General features: G+C 56.1%; 2 protein-coding genes across 2 annotated transcripts; one reads left to right on the top strand and one right to left on the bottom strand.

The window, feature by feature from the left end:
• Positions 1-213: 213 nt before the first annotated feature.
• HRC (histidine rich calcium binding protein) lies at positions 214-4,098 on the top strand. Its single transcript, XM_068993276.1, has 7 exons — positions 214-795; positions 1,060-2,299; positions 2,375-2,445; positions 2,991-3,059; positions 3,335-3,389; positions 3,843-3,879; positions 4,062-4,098. The coding sequence occupies exons 1-7, from the start codon at positions 214-216 to the stop codon at positions 4,096-4,098; spliced, it is 2,091 nt and encodes a 696-aa protein (XP_068849377.1).
• A 1,078-nt stretch (positions 4,099-5,176) lies between these two features.
• On the bottom strand, positions 5,177-20,988 carry PPFIA3 (PTPRF interacting protein alpha 3). The gene is made up of 28 exons (XM_068993358.1): positions 20,749-20,988; positions 20,391-20,492; positions 19,855-20,019; positions 19,426-19,500; positions 18,887-18,961; positions 18,355-18,576; positions 17,210-17,356; positions 16,987-17,121; positions 16,335-16,418; positions 16,079-16,210; positions 15,582-15,644; positions 15,368-15,447; positions 14,944-15,088; positions 14,205-14,392; positions 12,846-13,068; positions 11,608-11,771; positions 11,362-11,489; positions 10,599-10,692; positions 10,163-10,244; positions 9,310-9,510; positions 8,584-8,646; positions 8,390-8,416; positions 7,150-7,325; positions 6,643-6,740; positions 6,268-6,443; positions 6,112-6,180; positions 5,708-5,879; positions 5,177-5,235 (listed from the first exon to the last, which is right to left on the bottom strand). Exons 1-28 carry the CDS (start codon positions 20,986-20,988, stop codon positions 5,177-5,179), a joined length of 3,585 nt encoding a protein of 1,194 aa, XP_068849459.1.
• Between the last annotated feature and the right edge of the window lie 271 nt (positions 20,989-21,259).

Below are 21,259 nucleotides of genomic sequence, written 5' to 3'. Positions count from 1 at the left end.
GTCAGGGGACTCTGAAGACAGTCTCAGAGGGGTGTCCAGAGGCTGACTGTGAGGGCCAGAGGGCAGAGACGGGGAGGGACACAGCAAAGGAACGACACACGGAGCCAGAAAGGGAAGGAGCCCCAAAGGGACAAGGAGCCCAACATCCATCCTCGCAGCCACAGTCGCAGTGGGAGCCAGCCCTGCGAGCAGCTCCGCTGCCCGTCTGTCCCCATGGGCCTCTGCGGGCCGTGGCTGCACGCTTCTGTCCTCTGGGCCGCAGTGGCCAGCCTGCTCCTCCCCCCCGCCATGACCCAGCAGCTGAGAGGGGCTGGACCCGGCCCCAGCAACTGGGACGACCATGCAGGAGCTCCGGGGCCCTCAGAGGACGTGTCGGGCAAGTCTGACCACCCCACGCACAGCCACGGAGGCCATGGAGATGAGAACAGGGATGTTTCCACAGACAGTGGGCACCATTTCTGGGGCCACGGAGACCATGGAGAAGAGGACGAAGATGTCTCCAGAGAATCCCAAGGCCATAGGTACCAAGGCCGCAAGGTGGGAGATGAGAACGTCTCTGATGAGGAGGAGTACCCCGAGCATGCTCAGCAGGTCCACGGACACAGACACCACAGAAAAGAAGACGCGGATGATTCAGCTGAGCGCGGGGACCACTTCCCCAGCCACGAGAGCCAGAGCCATCAAGACGAGGAGGAGGAGGAAGTTGTGTCCAGTGAGCATCACCATCATCACGTCGTCAGGCAGGCCCACCGAGGCCACAGAGAAGAGGAAGATGAAGACGAGGAAGAGGAGAATGTCTCCACTGAGTATGGACAGCAGGTCCACAGACGCCAGGACCGCGGGGAGCAGAAGGACAAAGACGGCTCAGAGGAACGTGACCGCGGCCATGGCCCCAGCCACAGACATGGGGGCCACGAAGATGACGATGACGGCGATGATGCTGTCTCCACCGAGCGCAGACATCAAGTCCACAGGCACCGAGATCATGGGGAAGAGGAGGAGGAGGAGGCTGCCTCAGAGGAACATCCCCACCATTACAGCCCCAGCCACAGACACCAGGGCCACGAAGAAGAAGAAGATGATGAAGATGATGATGATATTGTCTCCACTGAGCACAGACATCAAGTCCACAGGCACCGAGATCACGGGGAGGAGGAGGAGGACGATGACTCAGAGAAACATCACCACCATGGCCCCAGCCACAGATACGGGGGCCACAAAGAAGAAGAAGAAGATGATGATGAGGAAGATGACGATGATATTGTCTCCACTGAGCACAGACATCAAGTCCACAGGCACCGAGATCACGGGGAGGAGGAGGATGACGATGACTCAGAGGAACATCACCACCATGGCCCCAGCCACAGATACGGGGGCCACAAAGAAGAAGAAGATGATGATGATGATGAAGATGACGATGATATTGTCTCCACTGAGCACAGACATCAAGTCCACAGGCACCGAGATCATGGGGAGGAGGAGGATGACGATGACTCAGAGGAACATCACCACCATCATGGTGGCAACAAGGAAGATGAGGATGAGGAGGTGTCCACAGAGCACTGGCACCAGGGCCCCAGACATACCCACCATGGCCTTGGAGACGAGGAGGAAGAGGACGAGATCACAGTCAAGTTCAGCCACCATGTTGCAAGCCCCCAACCCCAAGGCCACAAGAGCGCTAAGGAGGAGGACTTCCCGGAAGATTATAAAACAGCAGTCCCTGGCCATGACCACCATGGAGTCCCCAAGGAGGAAGATGAGGACATCTCTGCCAGGCTTGGCCACCAGGCTCCCAGCCACAGGCAGCAAGACCACAGAGATGAGGGGACTGGCCACAGAGGGTCCATCAGGGAAGAGATGAGCCACCGGTCCCCAGAACACATGGGGGTGAAGGATAGAAGCCACTTAAAGGAGAGCGATTCTGAGGAGGACGAGGAAGAGAAGGAAGAGGATCACAGCTCCCGTGAAGAAGCCAACGAAGGTTCAGAGGAGGGAGGAGAAGGCACCCGCCATGGCAGCCTGGATGACCAGGAGGATGAGGAAGACGAGGAGGAAGGGCATGGCCTCAGCCTGAGCCAGGAGGAGGAGGAAGAGGAGGAGGAGGAAGAGAAGGAGGAAAAGAGAGAAGAGAGAGCTGAGGTTTGGGTCCCACTGAACCAAGACCACCAGGAGGAAGACGAAGAGGAGGCAGGGCTCGAAGAAGATGAACTCCCCTTCACCATCATCCCCAACCCGCTGACCCGGAAGGAGGTGTCTGGAGGTGCCTCCAGTGAGGAGGAGAGTGGCGAGGACACGGGTAAGTGATCTGACTGGTTGGGGGTGGGGAGGAGCGGAGTCAGCCTGGGTCACTGCTGCCCTCTTGTCCCCACAGGTCAGCAGGATGCCCCGGAGTATGGGAACTACCAGCCAGGGTCCCTGTGCGGGTACTGCTCCTTCTGCAACGTATGTCCGCAACCCAGATCCACCCACCAAGCTGTTTCTAGACTTTGGTCCAGGGCTCTGGTGTGCCTGGGGAGGGTCGTGAGCAAAGGAGAATCAGGGACAGTTCTGAGTGAACAAAGATATTTCTGGGGCCACCGGGGGGTGGGGCAGACTGGAGGCCAGGAGGCTGGGGAGGAGGCTGGGACAACGGTCCAAGAGTGGGAGGGTGAGGCCTGAGCTGCACTTGCAGACCCGAGGACAGGGAGGAGGGTGCAGGGCAGAGCCGGGGGTGGTGGTGGGGGGAGGTGGGACAGGACTGGAGACGGTGAGCAGGGAGGGAGGTGGTGAAGAGACTACCCGAACGTCCAGCCCACAGTAACAAGGTGGTGTCGCGGCACCTGGCAATGGGGAAATGAGAGGGTGGAAAGCAGGTTGGGGGAAGATAACTGAGCTCAGTGCTGGAGGTGAGGAGGCTGAGAAGTTGGGGAAACGTCCAGCCGGCAGGGCGGAGGACTGGTGGATGGCTCCCAAACATCTCCGTCTAACCTGGTTCCTCTGGTCCCCAGCGATGCACTGAATGTGAGAACTGTCACTGTGACGAGGAGAACATGGGAGAGCATTGCGACCAGTGCCAGGTGAGACTTCTCCCAGACCCAAAGACCCTCCCAGGCTCAGGGTGGCCCGGGACCAGCTGAGCACCCCCAGCCCCAAATCCTGCCCTCTGCCCTCAAACCGACCTAACCCCTTACTCTTGATGGAGCCTGGACTCCAAACCCCGTCCTACCTCTGACCTTAAGCTCCACCTAGCTAGTCTCCACAGCTAGTCTCCTGCCCTCGTGCTGCCCACGCCCCATCCCGACCCCGCCCCTGACCGCCTCCTACCTCTCTCTCTCCGTATCCTCACCCCCAGCACTGTCAGTTCTGCTCTCTCTGCCCGCTGGTCTGCGAAACTCTCTGCTCACCGGGTGAGCATGGTTGGGGCCCAGGAGGAACCCGGTGAAGAGGCGGGGCCTAGCGGGGGCGGAGCCAACTCGAGGAGGAGACCGGAAGGCTGTGGGGCGTGGCCATGTGGGGAGGCGTGGCCGAGGCTGGGCATCTTTGACAGGAATGGGAGGAGCACTGAGGGGTGGGGCCCGCACAGGGGGAAGGTTGGGGAGAGATGCCAAAACTAAAGGGGTTAGGATTGCCTAGAGGATTGAAGGGCGAGCCTAGAACCGAGAGGGTGGGGCCAAAGCAAGAATGGGGCTCCTGAAGCATGAGGGGAAGGAGTGGGCCCTTCAAAGGTGTCCCGGAAGAAGGAATTAATTTGGGAGAAGGAACCCAGAAAGGGGGGCGGAACTAGTCCTGTTCCTGGACTGAGTGAAAAGTGACCCCCAATTCACCCGTGATGTACCCCTCAAGCCTCTTCTCTCCCACAGGAAGCTACGTCGACTATTTCTCCTCGTCCCTGTACCAGTAAGTATGTGGAAGGGAAAGTGTGAGGGCTCCTTTAGAAAGGTGCTGTCCCGCTATGAATTACTGGACAACTCTGGGATTCTATTTCCCCCTTGGTGAAATGGGCAGGTTAAGGACCTCTAAGCGCCCTGGGGTGAGCTAGGGACACTTCGACTGTCCAATCTCTGCGTCCTTCTCTCCAGAGCCCTGGCAGACATGCTGGAAACTCCGGAACCCTGACCCAGCCTCGCGGCTGCGGCGCAGACATACCTCCTTGGCCCTCCAAACCCTTTCCACGAGCCATATTTATTTCTCTGAATAAACGTGCTCCCTGAGACCTCACTGTCAGGCGTGGGGTCGTGGGGTTGAGGGAGAAGAGGCCTGAACTCCTCGAGGTGTTTGGTTTACTAGGTCCTGATAAATAAATCAGTCAACACGGGAGCTTTTTGAAACAGTTCTCTTTACCCGTGATCACTGAGTGACGCCTGGGGCAGGGAGGCCGACCAAGAGTCAGGGGCGAGGGCTCCCCCACCGTCCTTCCTCCCCCCACGCCACGTCGCCCAGTGGCATCATGGAAAGAGGATTCTCCCATGCAAACCCCGGAGCCGGAGCGGAACGGGGAGCGCAGTTCTGCACCCCGTACCCCCGGGGCACGGACACGGCCACAGCACGGGGGGCGGAGGAGCCTCGGGGACACGAGACACTGGGGAGAGAGAGGGAGCCCCGCCCGCAGCTGACCCCAGGCACCAGCGACGGGACGCGGCGGGGCGGGGCTGAGTGGCACAAGGGGCGAGGCTTTTAGCAGCGAGTCCCCCCTCCCCTCCTTTCGGACGAAGAAGGAAGACTTGGGCCCCGCAACTGAGAAGAAAGAGGAGGGGTCAGCCTCTCCCCGCATGCGGCCCGGGAGGGAAGCCCCGCCCCCTTCCCGCGGGGAAAGGGCACCCATCTCCCATCGGAAACTGGTCAATAAATTACAAAGTAGAGGAAAGGGAGGCGGAAGTTTGGGGCGGGATTTCTTCCTGCCCTCTTCTTCCCCCCTCTCAGTCCAGTGCATGTGGTTTGGTCCAGGCCCAGTCCATTTGTGAGGCGGGGACCACCATCCCCCGTTCGTCTGTACAGATGGTCCAGTCCGCGGCGCGAGCTCCCCAGTACACTCTCCCCGGCGAGACCATACTGTGGGCAGGAGAGGGAGCAGCCCAGCCTCTGAAAGGTTCTTCCGTCCGAGTGAGGTCACCTGCATTGACGCCAGGCGTGAAGATCCACTGTGCCGCCCCGATCCCCAAGATCGCCCAGTATGGTCCTCACCTGGAAGCCTACACTAGCAGGAATAGGTCCGGACAGAAACGCCATCTGCCCGGGAACTCCCAGAAGTCTGGCCTGGAGGAAGAATGAGCATTGGTTCAGCACACACACACACACACACACACACACACACACACACCCGCCCAGTTAGCATTGGTTCAGTAAAGCGCGCTCACACACACACACACCCGCCCAGTTCCTCCTCCACCCAAGCGTCCTCCCTTGGATTCCCCCTCCCTAGAAGCCAACGACTCCCTCCAAGTCAGTTTCCATTCCTTTCTCAAAGCCTCAGATTCCTTCAAAATGCCCCAGGTGACACTGGACGAGTTCATTTCCCACCCTGGAAAACGGGGTATGATAGGATTAATCCATTCCACACCCTGGGGAGGGAGTTGGCTTGTTGGAGCGGTCCATTTGTCGTGGGTGGGGAAAAAGGGACTAGACCATTTCAGAACTCGGGAAGGCTGGTGGAATGTGGAGATGGTCTCTCCCCCGACACCTAAGAAGGGGAGGGGAGCAGAGGCTGTCCCATTTAGTATCCGCCCACCTTCCGGCTGCAGCTTGCGGAGAGGGAGCCCCGGCGAGCCCAGAGCCCCTGCTGCGGCCGAACGAAAGTTGGGGGGCAACATCTCAGCTGAGTCGGGGGTTACGCCTCGGAGGTCCTTCTCTCGGAACATCTTCCGCCAGGATGGGGAGCGGCTGAAGGACTTGGCACTGTCCTAGGTATAGGGGTGCAGCCAGCTGGTGAAGGACTAGGGCCGCGTTCCCACTCCACTCCTCCTTTTGACCCCACCCCTTTCCGGCTCCCTCCGCTCCTTTAGCCCCGCCCCTTCCCTGGCACCGTCTGCAACCGCGACTTCTTGGGCAAGTCAAGCCCCACCCCTTTAGCTGCGAGTCTAGAGGGGCAGCTGGGAGAGTGGAGTCCCCTACGCTTGCTGCTGCTGCGCCCACCTCATCCAGCCGCCTGTCTGTGCCCAAGGAAATGAGGTTGCTGAATTCCTTTTCCAAGAGCTGCCGGGCCTGCAGGGGAGAGGTGGGAGAGAGGCTGCAGCGTGCAGTCTGCAAGATGGGGATGCTCAGTGTGCCCCGGGCTCGGCGGCAGCTCACCTGTGCATTTTGCGTGGGGATCTGCAGAAGCAAGGCCAGGTCGGAGTAGTCGAAGGTCTCGTCCAGGGCGAGCAGTGCCCCGTGCACCCCGCTCTCCGTGAGGTTCGTGGCGAATTCCTTCAGGCCCAGCCCGGACACCCAACCCATGACCCGCTCATTGGACCACACCATCACGTCTGGGGATGGAAGGGACCCTCAGTTGCACCCTTCCTGGGGCCTGGCCCTTCATTTATCCTGTATCTCCAACCCCATTTCCTCTTCCTGTCTCCACCCCATCTCCCCTGGCCTCCCTCCCCTTCCCTATTTATGCCTCCTCCAACCCTGTCCCAAACCCCTCCACATGGCTCCCAGCTGGACTCATACTTTTCTACTCACCTCGGATCTGGGTCTGACTCTCTTCCCGCCTCCGCTCCAAGTCCTTCCTGTCATAGTTGAGCCGTTTCAGGCACATGATCCCATAATGCAGGCTCACCCTGAGTAGCAAAGATAGCGGAGTCACAGAAGAGCCCCACAACCCCAGTGACTGTTTTCCCTGTTGCTTGTGGTTTTCTGGAGTCTGGGGAATTGCTCCACTGGATCTGTTCTATCGATTGCTGACCATCCCAGGAGCTGGGATATTTTTTACAAAGCAGTTCCTGTTAGCCAACCTGTAAGGAGTATGGGGTCAGCTAGCCAAGGTGTCTCAGGACTTGGACTATTCCTATTGGACCATCTTAATGGGTGGAAGGGGCACAGGAATCTGGATTTCCTCACAATCCATGCTAAAGGACCAAAGATAGTCCAAGATGAATTAATTCCCACATCACTGGTCCTAGTTGCCAAAGACTCTAGAAGTGGGGGCTTCCCCCACTTGGACTGTTGCCACGGGCCAGGCAACCTCACCTGTGAAAGCTGTCCACCATCTTGAGCTGGCCCCGGAGTTCCTTCTTGTTAAGGTGATCTAACATTCGGGCATCCACCAGCGACTCCATGAAGTAGCTGCGGTACTGGGGCAGCCCCAGGCTGGGCAGCCAGTCGTTCCCCACCCATTCGTGGTTCATGTCGCCATATGCCAGGATCTGGGGCCATGGGCAGGTGGGGGAGCAGTCAGGCCTTCTGACCCCTTCGCATGTGTGTACGAAGCGGTACAGTCCAACCCTCTCTCTCCGAAATCCAAGGTTGTTCTTTCTCTATCCCATAGCAGGACAATGGCCAGTCTCTGCTCAGGACAACGGGCTATTCAAAACTGTTTCCTTCTCCTTCATAATGACAACACAGGCCCTTGTCTACTCAAAGCGTCATCATCACTTGCGAACTTGCTGAAATTGCGGAATCTCAGACCCTAGGCAACTGAATCGAAATCCTCATTCTTACAAGAGCCTCAGGTGATCTGAACAGTACATTTAAGAAGTACTAGTCTAGCATCGTCCCAAGTCAGAACAATTGATCAGTCCAATATCACTACTCCTCCAAGTCCGCACAACAGATTCTTCCAGCGTAGCTCCCTCCCCAACAAAGGATAACGGATTCATCTACCACTCTTGCGCTGTCCCCAAAATACTAGCCCGATGCTACATCTGGCCCAGGACAATATTCTGGATCCACCCCCAAGTCCTTCACTCCTCCCAGCATGAGGAAACAGTCCATACCTCGGGCTACTGGAAACAAAGACCCAACATAGCTCCTGTACCTTTGGTGAGTTCATACCTCTCGCCCTCTTGAGAATAAAATGTACCTCCTTCTACCCAACTTCTTCTCAGCCTGATGTACCCTGCCCACCCACAACCCCGCCCCAAATGCTTTCCCTTTTGCCCCAGTATGGAACAGCCCCACTTCCCTCTGCCTAGGGCAAAGAGCCGCTCAGCGTTTCCCTCTAGTGACAGCAATGAAACAGCCCCTGGAGCCCGCGCAACCAACCATAATGGGATGACCCGTGCACCACTGACAATGGAACAGTCGGGCTTCTACACCAGCCCACCAAGTCACAATGACAGCCCTGAGCAGAGCTCCGCCAGCGCCCCCCCGCGGTGAGGATGGAATGCTCCGGCGAGGGGCGGGGTGGGGCGGGGCTCGGAGAAGGAGGGGCGTCCATGCAGCGTGCACAGCCTGTTCATGCGCCCGCGACCCGCCCCGCGCCCCCTACCTGCTCCCAGCTGATCTCCTTGGTCTCCTGACCAGTTAGTGGGAAGAGCGGAGAGAAGGGGTGGGTTAAGGGGCAGGCGGAGGAGGGCGGAAAGGACGAACGGACGGACAGACAGCCACAGACTCACCCACCACCCGGCCCCTGCCCAGGGAAAGTTAGTGCCACCCCCAAGGCCACGGGCAGGGGGCACTCACAGGCTTGGTCGTCGCGGTAAGGGACTCCATCTCCTCGTGTGTCATCCACACGTTTCCTGTGGACTGAGGGACAAGAGGTGTTATAGAGGTTGGGAAAGAGCTGGACAGGGGAGGGGAAGAGAGTCGTGCTCCTGGAGGAGCCGAATTAGGCATGGGAACACATAATTTTCTGTATGGAACAAAATGATAAAATGTTAGAAGGCAGTAAATGCCGTGGGGTTAAAAAAAAAAAAGGTGTTCGTATATGATGGTGGTGGGGACTAGTTGAGTTAGGGAGGCCTCTTGGAGGTGGTGACATTTGAGCTGAGACCTCAGGGATGCGCAGGAGCCAGCTCGGAGGTAAAAAACAGGGAGCGGTGCTCCAAGAAAAGGGACCAGCAAGTGTCAAGGAGCAGAGTAGAAAAGGAGCTGGGGAAGGGGCCCCTCATTGTGGGACTTGTAGAGAACCATATGAATTGGGGTTTTTCTCCGGGGTAGGATCCTTCTGCTGCGGTGTGTAAGACAGACTGAGGGTTGGAAGTAGAGGGGAGGCAGGGAGGCCTGAAGGGCGTCCCACCCTCAGAGATAATCCAGGTGAGAGACTGCGGAGCAGGGTATATCTGACAAGACAGAGCTAGAATGAGCGGACTCAGGATTGGCTCCCCTGAAGACAGTACTCTGAGGATTGGCTGCTACTCTGAGGACTGGCTACTCCAGCGGGGGCTGGGATTGGCCCTGGACACTCACGGTGCGAGAGGAGGCAGGAGCAGAGGGTGAGGTGAGTGAGACCATCTCCTGGATGGCAAGGCGCAGCTTGAGCCGGTGCAGTGGGTTGCTGATGCCGATCTCGCGCTGGATCTCCGTGTCTGACAAGTTGGCCATGATGGCACCACTCTTGACATTGGCCCGGCAGGCGGCCACATACCACGCAGGCATGCCTACCCACAGCTGGACCAGAGGGAGAAAGGGAGGAAGGGGTGGACATGAGACAGAGAGACAGAGAGACAGAGATATATCACAGGAGAAATGAGAGAAGGACAGAAAGAAAGGGGGAGAGGGAGACCGAGAGGTGGGGAAAGGCAAGTGGGGGAGAAACAGAAAGAAATGAGGAAATTAGCAGTGAGGCAAAGACATCAGGAGTCAGAGGGAGACACAAAGAGACGAAGGACAGTCAGAGAAGGGTGAGCCCAGGGTCAGAGGGGAAAGAGCGATGGGGACAGAGATGAGAGGCAGAGAGGCGGAGAGAAAGAAGCAAAGCACATTGAGAGAGAGACACGGGAAGAAAAACGGGGAATGACAAAAACACAGAGATGAGGAGAGGCAGAAAAATAGAGAAAGGGAATCCCAGAGACAGAGGCATGGGAAGACACAGAGAGAGAGACAATAGGACCAAGATGGGCATGGTGAGGGGTGAGGGGAGAAGGGAAAAAAAGCAACAGGAAAGTCCACAAGAAACTGACCCCTCCCAGGGCCTCAACCCCCAGCTCCCTTCCCCCGACACCTCTGGGCCAGGAGGATGGCACAGGGTCAGCCAGCCCTGACTGTGGGGTTCTCAGAGGGATTGGGGATGAAGAGTCAGGACATTTCTGGACCCCAGTACCTCTAGCCAGGAGACCACAGTGGGCCCATCCCAAGCAGCAAAAGGCAGGCCCTGACGGCAGGCCTCTTCCAGAAGTTCATGCCTGAAGAGAGAGCGCCATGGCAGGAGGTCTCGGGGGTAGAGACACCTAGCCCTCTCGGACAGCTCCCTTCACCAACTGCTCCCCCGCCCCGTCCACAAAAACAACCTCTATGAATGTAGAAAACGTGGAAGAAGGATAAAAAAGAAGCCAAATACCTGTGACTCTTTGTAATCCCCCTCCCCCGACACACATGTACACACACACCAAACAAGTGAAAAGAGGAGGGGAAAAAAAACCAACCCTCTAGGAGTTCCCAAATTTCCAAGCAAGCTCAGGATCTCGGACGCCCCTTCCCAGAATTTTCTTACTTATGACCAACCCTCCCCCGCACACATACCACACACCCACACTCACTTCCTCTTGTTCCTTCGGTCCTTATCTCCTGGGCCCGTCAGCTTGGCTAGCCCCAGAGGGTCAGTGGCCAGTGTCTCGTCTGAGGGTGTTCCAGCTGGAGGCAGGGAGGGGCCAAAATTTGGAGAGTCTCAGAGGGGAGGCAGAATCTTTGATGCTGGGGGGTTGAGAAGGATGCCAGGAAAGCAGAGGCCCAGAGGGATTAGTAAATGAGGCCACACAGAGGGAGTGATAAAACCACACAGGAACCAATGTCACCTCCTAGGCAAAGAACTGGAGAAATCCCCCAAATAGAGCTGATTCACTAGACTGGCCTTGGTAAGGTGGCAGTGGTATGCTGCTAAATTCTTAACAACTGGCTCCCTGGGGAAGAAAAGGTATTTCCTGATTGGTAGTATTTGCCAGTTTCCATGGTGTAAATAATCCCACCAATTTCAGGCTACCGAATGTGATGTCAAAGCAGCTCATAAAATTCCTGAAAATTTGACTAACTTGGATTTCACAAGTCAGACAAGCAAGCTCCTCTCTATTTAAAAAAAACAAAAAACCAAAAACAGGTAAATGAAATAACAAATTCGTTTGTCCAACCATCACTCAGGCAGGCCTCAGAGTGCCCATCTTGCCCCTTCTCCCCTCAACTTCTGCCAAGGTTCCAGTGCTCAAAATGCATTACCAAATGATTGCGGACAGGACTGTATGTCAAATGAATATGTAAAGAAAGAGGAAGGAAGGAATAAAGAAAGGGAGAGGAAATCAGGGGACTCACCCAGAGAAGAGCTGTCCCGACCTGGTGGTCCCATCCTCCCCTTCTCCTTCTTGCCAAAGAGACGGCCTATGGATGACTTGATGCTCTTCTTCTTGGGAGCTTTGTGCAGGGAATCTGGGGTGCCCTCACTGGGTGAGCAGGACAGAGTGAAGCTAGATCCCATCTGGTAGGTTCCAAGTCTTTGTCCACTCCCATCTCCTCCTCCCAAGCAAGTCCCTCCCTGTCTCGTCCCTTATTCTTACTGACCTTCCCCGTGATGGCCCTCCATCCTCCAGGGATCCCGCCTGCAGTGCCAAGGCTTGCGTCATTCTCTCAAGGCGGGCAGAGCGAGGAGTGGGAGGTGGGGTGTCTCCTGGGATTGCTGGCCCCTCCCCTCGGGGAGCCACAGCTTCCTCCTTAGGGACATGATTCTGTAGACAGGCAGAGTTGCTACACTGAGTCGGAGGGATCATATTGGGGGCTCCTCATTAGTTGGGAGGTATGCCAGGTGTCTAGGATACCCCTGATTTGGACTATCACTTCTAAAGATAGGCTAGATTAAGTGAGAGTGAATTGCAGAAATATAAAGGCAATAACTTCAGTCTCTCTGGAGCTTGATGAGCCCATATTTCTACTGTCTTAGCTTCTGGTGTCAGGAGTGGGATCTGCTCAGTTTCAAGGAAATCTAATGAGTTACAAGTTCTGACAATAGGAAAGCTGAGTTTAAGGCAATAAAACAGGGTTATAGCTCTTGTGCCCGTCTCTAAGGTCAATTCTGAGGCCATTATGGTAGTTCTCAAATGTACATTTAGTCACAGAATATATATATATATATTCTGTATCCAGTGGTTAAGTGGTTAAGACTTGGTGCTCTCACTGCTGGAGCCCAGGGTCTGATCCCTGGTTGGAGAACTAAAATCCAGCAAGCTGCATGACACGGCCAAAAAAATTAAAAATAAAAATCCTATGTAGAAATTTAATGCATAAAGTAGGTAAAAGTAAATCAGATCTGACTAAAGTACAAGTTAGGGTTCAGGAATCTAGTGACTCAGCCTCCCCTTTGCCCCCTTTTTTTAAATTTTAAAAATTATTTTTAGCTGCCCTGGGTCTTCATTGCTGTGCATATGCTTTCTCTAGTTGCAGTGAGCACAGGCTACTCTTTAGCTGCAGTGCACGAGCTTCTCATTGCAGTGGTTTCTCTTGTTGTGGCGCATGGGCTCTGGAGCCCAGGCTCAATAGTGGTGCACGGGCTTAGCCTTCCCCCACCATGTGAAATCTTCCTGGAGAAGGGATCGAATCTGTGTCCCCTGCACTGGCAGGCAAATTCCCAACCACTGGACCACCAGGGAAGTCCTCCTTTGCCCTTTGAGTTGAGCTTTTAGGGGAAGCTAAGGTTGCTAACATTGGTGTGATGGTTATTGTTGCTGTTTGTTAGGGAGCCCTGTTTATGACCTCCCTCCACCGCCACCACCACCACCAAGCTGAGGAGACTTAAGAATACTCACAGCTTTGTCGGTGCCCTCACGGGCAGGGCTGGGGGGTGCCAGACGGGGTGTTGAGTGGCCAGAGCTGGGAGGGGAGGGGCTGGCGAGGGTAGAGGTGGTGAGGGAGGGGGGCAGTGAGCAGCTACTGCGGTAGCGGCCCAGTGAGTCCAGGCCAGAGCCTGACACCCGGCTCTCCAGCTCTTCTGCCCTTTGTTCTGTTGTCTCCTTCTCCTCTTGGATTAACCTGAGGAGGGAAATGGGGAGATGGGATGAGAGGACTGAGGCAGGCAATAGGAGAGGGAGCCTGGGGAGACTTCTTGGTGGTCCAGAAGCTAAGACTCCATGGTTCCAATGCAGAGGATCCAGGTTCAATCCCTGGTTGGGGAACTAAGATCCCAATGCTGCACTGCACGTCCAAAAGGAGGAGTCTGGGGATCCCAGTGGACCAGGAAGGCTTGGTGGAGCAAAAATAATTCTGGGGAAGGCACAATGAGGTCTTGGTGGATCCCTGATGGCCTCACAGGTTCAAAGAGAGTCAAGAGATCATGTTAGGCTCTGGAGGCTATGGAAAGATTAGGGATGACAGGATGACCAGAGTGTGCCTCAGGATGACCCTGATGATGCTCAAGTGGCTCTGGAAAATCATAAATGGATGACCGTGGGCAAGAGGTAAAGTTCTAAGGAGGGTAGAAAGAGCAAGCTCATAACAAGAGAAGGCTGAGATCAGGGACTCTGCAGTCAATCTGGGATCTGGGAAGGTCATAGAAACATTTGGTGAGAGTCAATATCTCCAGTCAGAACGAGCTGGAATGGAAGACCGTAGTCAGGTTGATATGTTTGCTGGGGCCCATGCAAAGTGTGTTATCAGAGAATTGCTAAGTAGGGCAATTGCTGGGGAATCCAAGTAGACCTTATGTGATGGGGGAGTCTAAATAAACTGAGGATTTTTGTTATATCAGGTAAAAATTCTTGTTATCTAGAGTCGAGGTTCAGGTGTTTTGGATTGGGGACCTTGTGTTGAGATTCTTAGGGTACCGGGAGTCTCTGGGTAATGGTTGCTTGAAGTCAGGAAAGCCATGATATAATGGAGGACTCTTGATGGATTGGATTGTGATTTTTGGTATCTGAGGATGCACTCTTGGGTATTTTGGGAAATTGTGAGTACTGTTTGTGGGGGGGGGGGGCGTGTATAATGTATAAATAGCACATAGGAGACTTCTGGGTATTTCCTCAGGGATTCCTGAATAGTGTTGGGCTGGGAGAACTCCTTGAGGATGGTTAGGAAAGGAGTTGGGCTTAGGTATTCAGATCAGTCTCCAGAGCCAGAGGGGCTGTGGGCTTAGCTCAGGCAGGACGAGCGAGAACTGGGCCAGTGCTCACTTGATCTCTTTGTTGATGGCCTCCAGCTGCTCCTGAAGCATGATGGCCAGTGTCTGAACATCTGCCTGCCCGCTGGGGGACAGCAGCTCAGCTCCAAACATCCCCTCAGCCTCCTCTTCATCTGAGCCATCCAGCTCGCCAGGGAATGGAGGTGGCATGGACCCCGCAGGGGCAGACCTCTCCCACTCCTGTCTCTGTGTGGAGACAGAAGGATGGCAGGTGGACAGGGGCCAGAGGCAGACACTGGGTCTCCCCTCACTGCTCCGGACCTTTCCCACCCTCCATGACCCTGCCCTCATCCGTTGACACTAACTACCCCCACCCTGTGGTCCAGTCCCGTTTCCCCAGCCCACCTTTCTCTCTTGGTGGGGCCCTTTTTTTGAGCCCCCCCCCGACACCCCCCACCAACCTCCCCTGAGTCCACTGTTTCTTTTGACACAGCCCAATTCTTTTCTTCACTTAGCCCCATCCATTCTAGGATTCTACACCTTGCACATCACCCGCCCCCCAAACCCTCTTCCCAGCCCATCATTCCTCTAAAGTTCTCACCAGGCAGCAGGACATCCACGTGAGGAGACATCCAGGCAAGTGGGGATGGTGAAAGAAGAGAAGACAGTGTGGGCCCAGGAAGCCTTTCTTCTCCACTAGTCCCCGCCCAGAGCCCTGCATACGGGGCACCACCTGCTACTGCTGCCCTCCCAGGCCCTGCTCAGCCCAGGCCCCAGAAGCAGCTGCTGACCTTAGAGGGCTCATCCTTGACCCCTGACCAGCGGCCCCTCTTGCTTGCCCGGCCACTGCCAGCCCCATAGGGGTCCAGGTGGGCACCAGAAGGTAAGGTGGGTGCCTGAGAGTAACGGAGCTCCAGGGCACTGCCAGGGAGAGATCTGTGGGCATAGAGAGGGTGGAGACCAAGGGGTCAGGAAAAGGAACTAGAGGTCAGTGGTCATGTGGAAGGGCTTGGGGTCAGAGGACCGGAAGAAGGATCTTATGTTAAAAGTCAGAAAAAAAAGGGTCTGGGGCCAGAGATCATGAAGTCAGGGGTCAAAAATAAGAGGGGCCAGTGGAAGTCTCAGGAGGACAGGGAGGGGAATGGGGAGACTTGGGAAGCAGAAGGGATGTGCTTGGCCAAGGGGGCCCCATGGACACAGGAAAGTTCCTGTCACCTGGAGTAGGACGACGGTGGCCTCCCCCGAAGCTGGTCAATCTCCATCTGCATCCGCTCCATCTCAGCCAGGAGCTGCTCCTGGGGGAGGAGGTTGGAGAGGCCAGGTCAGAATCTGCCCCCTTCTGAGATCAGTCCCTCCCAGCCAGGCTGATTCCAGCCCCAGCAAAGCCTGCTCCGTTTCTCTGGCCCTCACCCGCCAGGCTCCTCCCTACCTTGTTGAGCAGCAGCTCATCCTGAAGCTTCTTCATGTTGGCAATCTCCTCGCTTAGTGAGTTCTGTAGGGGGACAGGGGTGCAGTGAGGGGCCAGAACCTGGAAGCAGCCTCCAGTGCACAGAGGCAGGCCTGAGGGGACCCCAAGGGGAATGGATGGGCTGGAATGGTGAGTTAGAGGGTTGTGGAGTGAAGATGCTGCTGAAAAGGGAGAGTCCCTGGGAGCCCAGAATTCAGCATCCTGTGTAATTTCAGCAGATTCAGAGTTTGAGGGCCCATAGGGTTATAGGCTTGGGGAAACACCAAGAATTCAGTGTATAGGTGCCCCAGAATTCAGCTCTAGGGTGTTCAGGTGAAATAGTGCTGGTCCCAGCAATAGAACAGTCTGTCAGATTTGAATTCCGGATGCCTAGATTTGAGGAGATCTCAGATAATGGTTTGGGGAAAAGTCTGGGGCCCCAAGATTCCAGTTTATGGAAGTCCTAGATTGGGGCGCACCTTCTCCTCCAGGGCCCCCATGCGCTCCTTGAGATGAAGCTGCAGTCGTTCGTTGGACTCGCTCAGCAGCTTGTCCACTGTCTCGGACAGCCGCTTATTGTGGTCATCGTTCATCTTCTCCCGCTGCCGGGCCTGCCCAGAGGAGAGCAGGGCACAGGCGCTGGAACCCTGAGCGCTGCCCCTGCTCCCAGCTCCCACCCCCTTCAGCCCACCCTCTCATCTAAGGCTCATCCTCCAAGCCTCAAAGCCCCCTTACCCGCTGCAGCTCCTGGTTCTTCTCCTCCAACTGGGCCTCCAGCTGCCGAAGCCGCTCCTCAAAATTCCCATGACGTTCCTCAGCCTAGAAGTTGGAACCCATGGCATCTGACTGTCCCACTAGGACCCGGTCAGGCCCCAGGCCCCACCTCCTCCAAGGCTGGCTTCCAGGCCCCGCCCCTGGAGCTCTAGGCTCCTCCCCAACAAAACTCCAAACCTCGCACTTGAGTCTCAAGCCCTGCCCTCTCTATAAGCTCTGTCCCCTTCTCAGTTCAGGTCCCACCTATCCTTTTAGTCCAAACTAGAAAACAGCCCTGAGTCGGGAAGATCCCCTAGAGGAGGAAATGGCAATTCACTCCAGTATTCTTGCCTGGAGAATCCCATGGACAGAGGAAACTGGCGGGCGCTACAGTCCACAGACAGGGTCGCAGTCGGACACGACTGAACCGACTTAGCAGAGAACATCACCTCCCACCAAACCTCTAGGCCCTTCACCCATTCTAAGTCACGTCCCTTTCTAGATCCCACGCCCTGCCCTTTCTATCTGAATTCAGGCTGTAGGTCTTCAACCCCTCCAGACTCTAGGCCCCGCCTCCCCTAAGCCCCTCCCCTTCGCCCCAGAGACTCCAGGCCCCGCCTCAGGCCTCCCTCACTTTATTGAGAGCCGCCACGCGCTGGGCCAGCTGGGCCTCAATTTCCGGCAAGGTCTCTGCCTTCTGCAGGGTCTGCTGCAGCTTCTGCTTGGCGTCGTCCAGCCATTCGGCCAGCTGACGGCTCTTCTCTTCACTCTGGGGGACACAGACAAGGGAAAGGGAGGAGCTTGGTCATATGGGCCACAGCCTCGCCCCTACCGCCCCTCCCTGGCCGAGCCCCCACCTGTCGGTACAGTGACTCCTTGCTGGCCAACTCGTTTTCCAACTTGTCGTTGGCGTCGTGCAGAGAGGTGGCCTCACGCTGGGCACTCAAGTAGCGCTTCTCTAGCGTTGTGATCCGTTCCTCCATATCCTCCCGCTGTGCCAGCGCCTGCAGAGGGGACAAAGGACCGCGTGGACTACAGCTCCCAGAAGGTCCTGTGGGTAGCCTAGGCTTAGAACCTCAATTCAGGCACCCCAGGGTACACTGGGAAATGAAGTCCCTTGCCATCTGGGCGTCAGAAAGATGGAACCACAACTGCCAAGAGCTCCTGAGAATAGGCAACATTACATTGCCTGCCCTCTGCCACCTGAGAGATAAAATGGCGGTACAGCACCTCCCATAAACTTTTGGGACAGTACTGGCTTATCATACAGATGACCTAAGGCCCAGGGGATGGAAAGTCTCCACTCTTCTTGGCCCACTCAAAAACCCAAGTCTTACATTTTTCAGCAACTTCTGGCACAACTCAGATTTAGAATCACAGAGCAAATGCCCTAGGGTTTCACAGAAAACAAAGGTCCCTTCCATCTGGGAGGCAACATCTCCCAAGACCTCCCAGGGTAGCACAGGTTTATAAAACCAGAGAAGGTGTTCCAGGGTCTTGTGGGGGATGGACTTCTGCCTGGAAGCTGGTGTGGTGAGACCACACTTCCTAATAAGCTCTCGGTCCATCCACACTTCAAATCCGAGGTAAAAGCCCCAGTGGATGATGAAAGCAAAAGTGCTCTCTCTTCTTTCTCATTCAGTGCTTTAAAGAATCCATGCCCTACATTTCTCAGCAGTCCCTGCAGCGTGGGAGTTGAGATCAAGGAGCTTCAGCCAGGATGGGGTGAAATACAGCCAATGGAGTTCAACCAAGAGGTGGGAAAGAATTTCCCAATGGTAACATAAAAACTACGGCCAGATACTGGGTGACTACCATGTACCAACTCTCTGACAAGGGCCATAAATCCCATTTTACAGGTGAGGAAACAGGCTCAGAGAGAAGAATCCGCACACCTTGTGGACTGAATCCAGGTTCATGAGTTCTGTAACTATGAGAAGAGGGGAATAGGGAGGGTTGGGGGTAGGGACAGAGGGCAGCCCAGCAGGGGCTCCGGCCTCACCTCCTTGAGGTCGCGCTGGAGCTTGGCGTTAGCTTCCTCGGCCTTACCCAGCTCGCGGTGGGCGGTGCCCAGCTCCTCCTCCAGCTGGCTCATCTGGCGGCACAACACCGCCAAGCGCTCCCGCAGCTGGCACACCTCCGCCCGCTGCCGCTCCAGGGCCTCCTCCAGCTCCGCCGTGCGCCGGTTCGAATCCCCACCAGGACCCAGGCCATTGGCAAGAGTCTGGAATGGGGACAGTGAGGAAGGAAAGCACAGAACTCAGATTGGGTAACAGAGATAGAATGCAAAGAGAAAGCTGATGGGGGTGAGGGGGAATGAAAGATCAGTTAAGGGCCATGGAGATCACAAATTTAGCTAGCTGACCTGAATCAGAGGTCAAAGGTCAGCAAGTCTGAGGGATTCAGATGGCCTAGAGTCTGTGAGAATCATACCAAACATTAAAGGGACCATCACAAAGTCACGGGGCTGAGTAGGACCACAGGCATGGGGGCCAGTGAAGAGCAAAGGAGAGTGAAAGACGTCCACCTCTTACCTGCCCATCCCCATCCTTGCCGGGCTCCTCTAGCCCCGACCGGCGCCTAGACAGCTGCTCTCGAAGGCTCAGAGTCTGGCAACAGGAAAGGGAGATCAAGGTGAAGGGGGTCCTAGAATTCCCGTTTTATTCCCACTGGCTCTGGTCCTGCTGGGGCTACCCTTATTCCATAGTCTACCCTTCGGCCCTGTGTCCTCATATCTCTCCTTAGCCACCCACCAGAGAGGAAGCCACCCTTAATCTTAACCTTAGCCTCCTTGTGCCCAGACTTACCCCACCCAACCATTTCCTCCGAAGTCAGTTCTTTCCCTTAGCCGCCCCCAGCCCTGGTTCTCACCCTAGTCTCACTGTCACAGAGCAGGAATCAACTCCCCTTAGTCCTGCCCAGTGAATTTCACCTTAGGAACCTGGTTCTCCACAGTCCAACCCTATTGGTCCTGTGCCCTAGTCCTGTCCCCGGTAGATTCTAGGACCCGCCCAATCAACTCCACCCCATTGGTAGTTCATTAGTCCCGCCTCCTTCTTGGCTACACCCCCACCTCCTGATTGCTCAGCTCCAGTTCCTCCTCTAGCACAGCCACCCGCTCCAGCGCCATTCGCAGCCGCTCTCGGACCTGAGGATGGGGGCAAGACCCAGTGAGAAGGAGATCAGACCTGAGCAAGCACAGCTGATGCAGAACACCTTGGAATGGACCTGATAGGATGACATTATCATTCCTCTATTTATAATAGGTGTGCAGCCTCAACCAGCTAGCAGGGCAGCCTCGCCCACTGGTATACCCCTATCTTATTACTTTTTTCTATTATCAGGTCTCAGTCTGCAGTAGTCTGTTTCAATCAATTTCAAGACAGTCATCATTCTTCCCACTTGGGCTATTTCCAACCAGTCACAGCCAGAATTTCTGCCATTCAAGACAGCCCAGCCGACCACCGGTTTCTGTTCTATATGCAGTCTCTTATTCTCATACCTTCTCATCCAGGGCCTTGTGATGCTCGAAGAGGGATTTTAGAGCCTTGAGTACTTCCACCTCGGAAGAGACCCCGCCCGGAGACTGGGCCTGGCGCTTTACCACGGTCATGCGCAGTGACCTCTCGTGCCTGGACACCAGGCATTCCAGGTGTTCTAGGAGAAGCTACAGGGATAGAGCACCGGGCCAAGGAAAAGTGTCAAGGGCAGAGAGGCAGAGTGCAGGAGGAGGATTCAGACAGGTGCAGACACAGGGAAGAAGTGGAACCGAGTAAAGAGGTGTGGAGAGACAGGTCCGGAGAAGAGAGGGATAACGGGTCGGTGGTGGGGCGGTCAGGAAGAAGTGGTACAGAAAATGAGAACGGTTATGGAGATAAGGGAGGGGACATGAAGGAAGGAGGGGGCCAGAGGAGACCGCCCAAGTTGTGCAAGCAGGAAGAAGAAAGGAAGGCAAGAGAAGGTATAAAAAGATGGGTCAGGCTGCAACACCCAAGGCCCCGCCCATCCCGCTTAAGTCCCGCCCCCAAGACGCCTCACCCGTGTATTGTTCCGCTCCGCCTTCAGCTCCGCAATTTCTTCCTCCCGTTCCAGTAGCTGCTCCCGACACAAGTTCAGCTCCTTCGTCAGAGCCGCAAACTCCTGTCCAGTGGTGAGCAGAATTGTACAACCAGATCAATCCTTTTCCCATCTCCCTCATTCCAAAAGACTGGGAAGTTAGTAAGTCCCTCCCATCTCGGCCAAGTCCCTCCCCTTCAAGCGACCTAGGCCCCGCCCATCACAGGCAAGCCCCTCCTCCTTCCAAGAGTCAGGTCCCGCCCCTTCCGGCCGCCCTGCCCCTTGCCATAGCGAGCAGAGGCCCCGCCTCCCTCAGGCCCCGCCCTGGCCCCGCCCAGACCTGGGGCAGCGCGATGCTGAGCTGGCGCTGCAAAGAGTCCTTCTCGTGGCCCAGTTCGCGCAGCCGCAACTGCGCCGTAGCAAGCCCGTCCTGCGCTTCGCGCAGCGTCTCCAGCAGGCGCTCGCGCTCGGTGAGCATCGTGACCATGAGGCGCTCCAGCTCGCCGCCAGCCTCGTCCGGGCCCAGCGCCGAGCCCCGCCGGCCATCCTCGCTGATGGTGGGCATCACCTCGCACATCATGGCGGCGGTGCTGGCCTGCGTGTACCGGGAGGTGGGCAGGGAACCGAGAGCGGCTTCGTCAAAGCGCAGGCAACGAAACTGAGGCACGGTCACTGGGATACTACATAGTGAGAACTGAGGCTAGACAACCCAAGCAACTGCACAGCAGAAACGGAAGCCCATCCATTCCGATCATGGTGCAAGATAAACGGAAACCCAATGCTCTCAGGAAACCAGACCTGGGTGAGAGCACTTGGAGAAACTGAGGTCAGACTTCATCTGACAACGGGGA

The sequence above is a fragment of the Capricornis sumatraensis genome, chromosome 20, assembly GCF_032405125.1.
Source record: "Capricornis sumatraensis isolate serow.1 chromosome 20, serow.2, whole genome shotgun sequence".
NCBI classification, from domain to species: Eukaryota; Metazoa; Chordata; class Mammalia; order Artiodactyla; family Bovidae; genus Capricornis; species Capricornis sumatraensis.
This window is presented reverse-complemented; position numbering and strand designations above follow the sequence as displayed.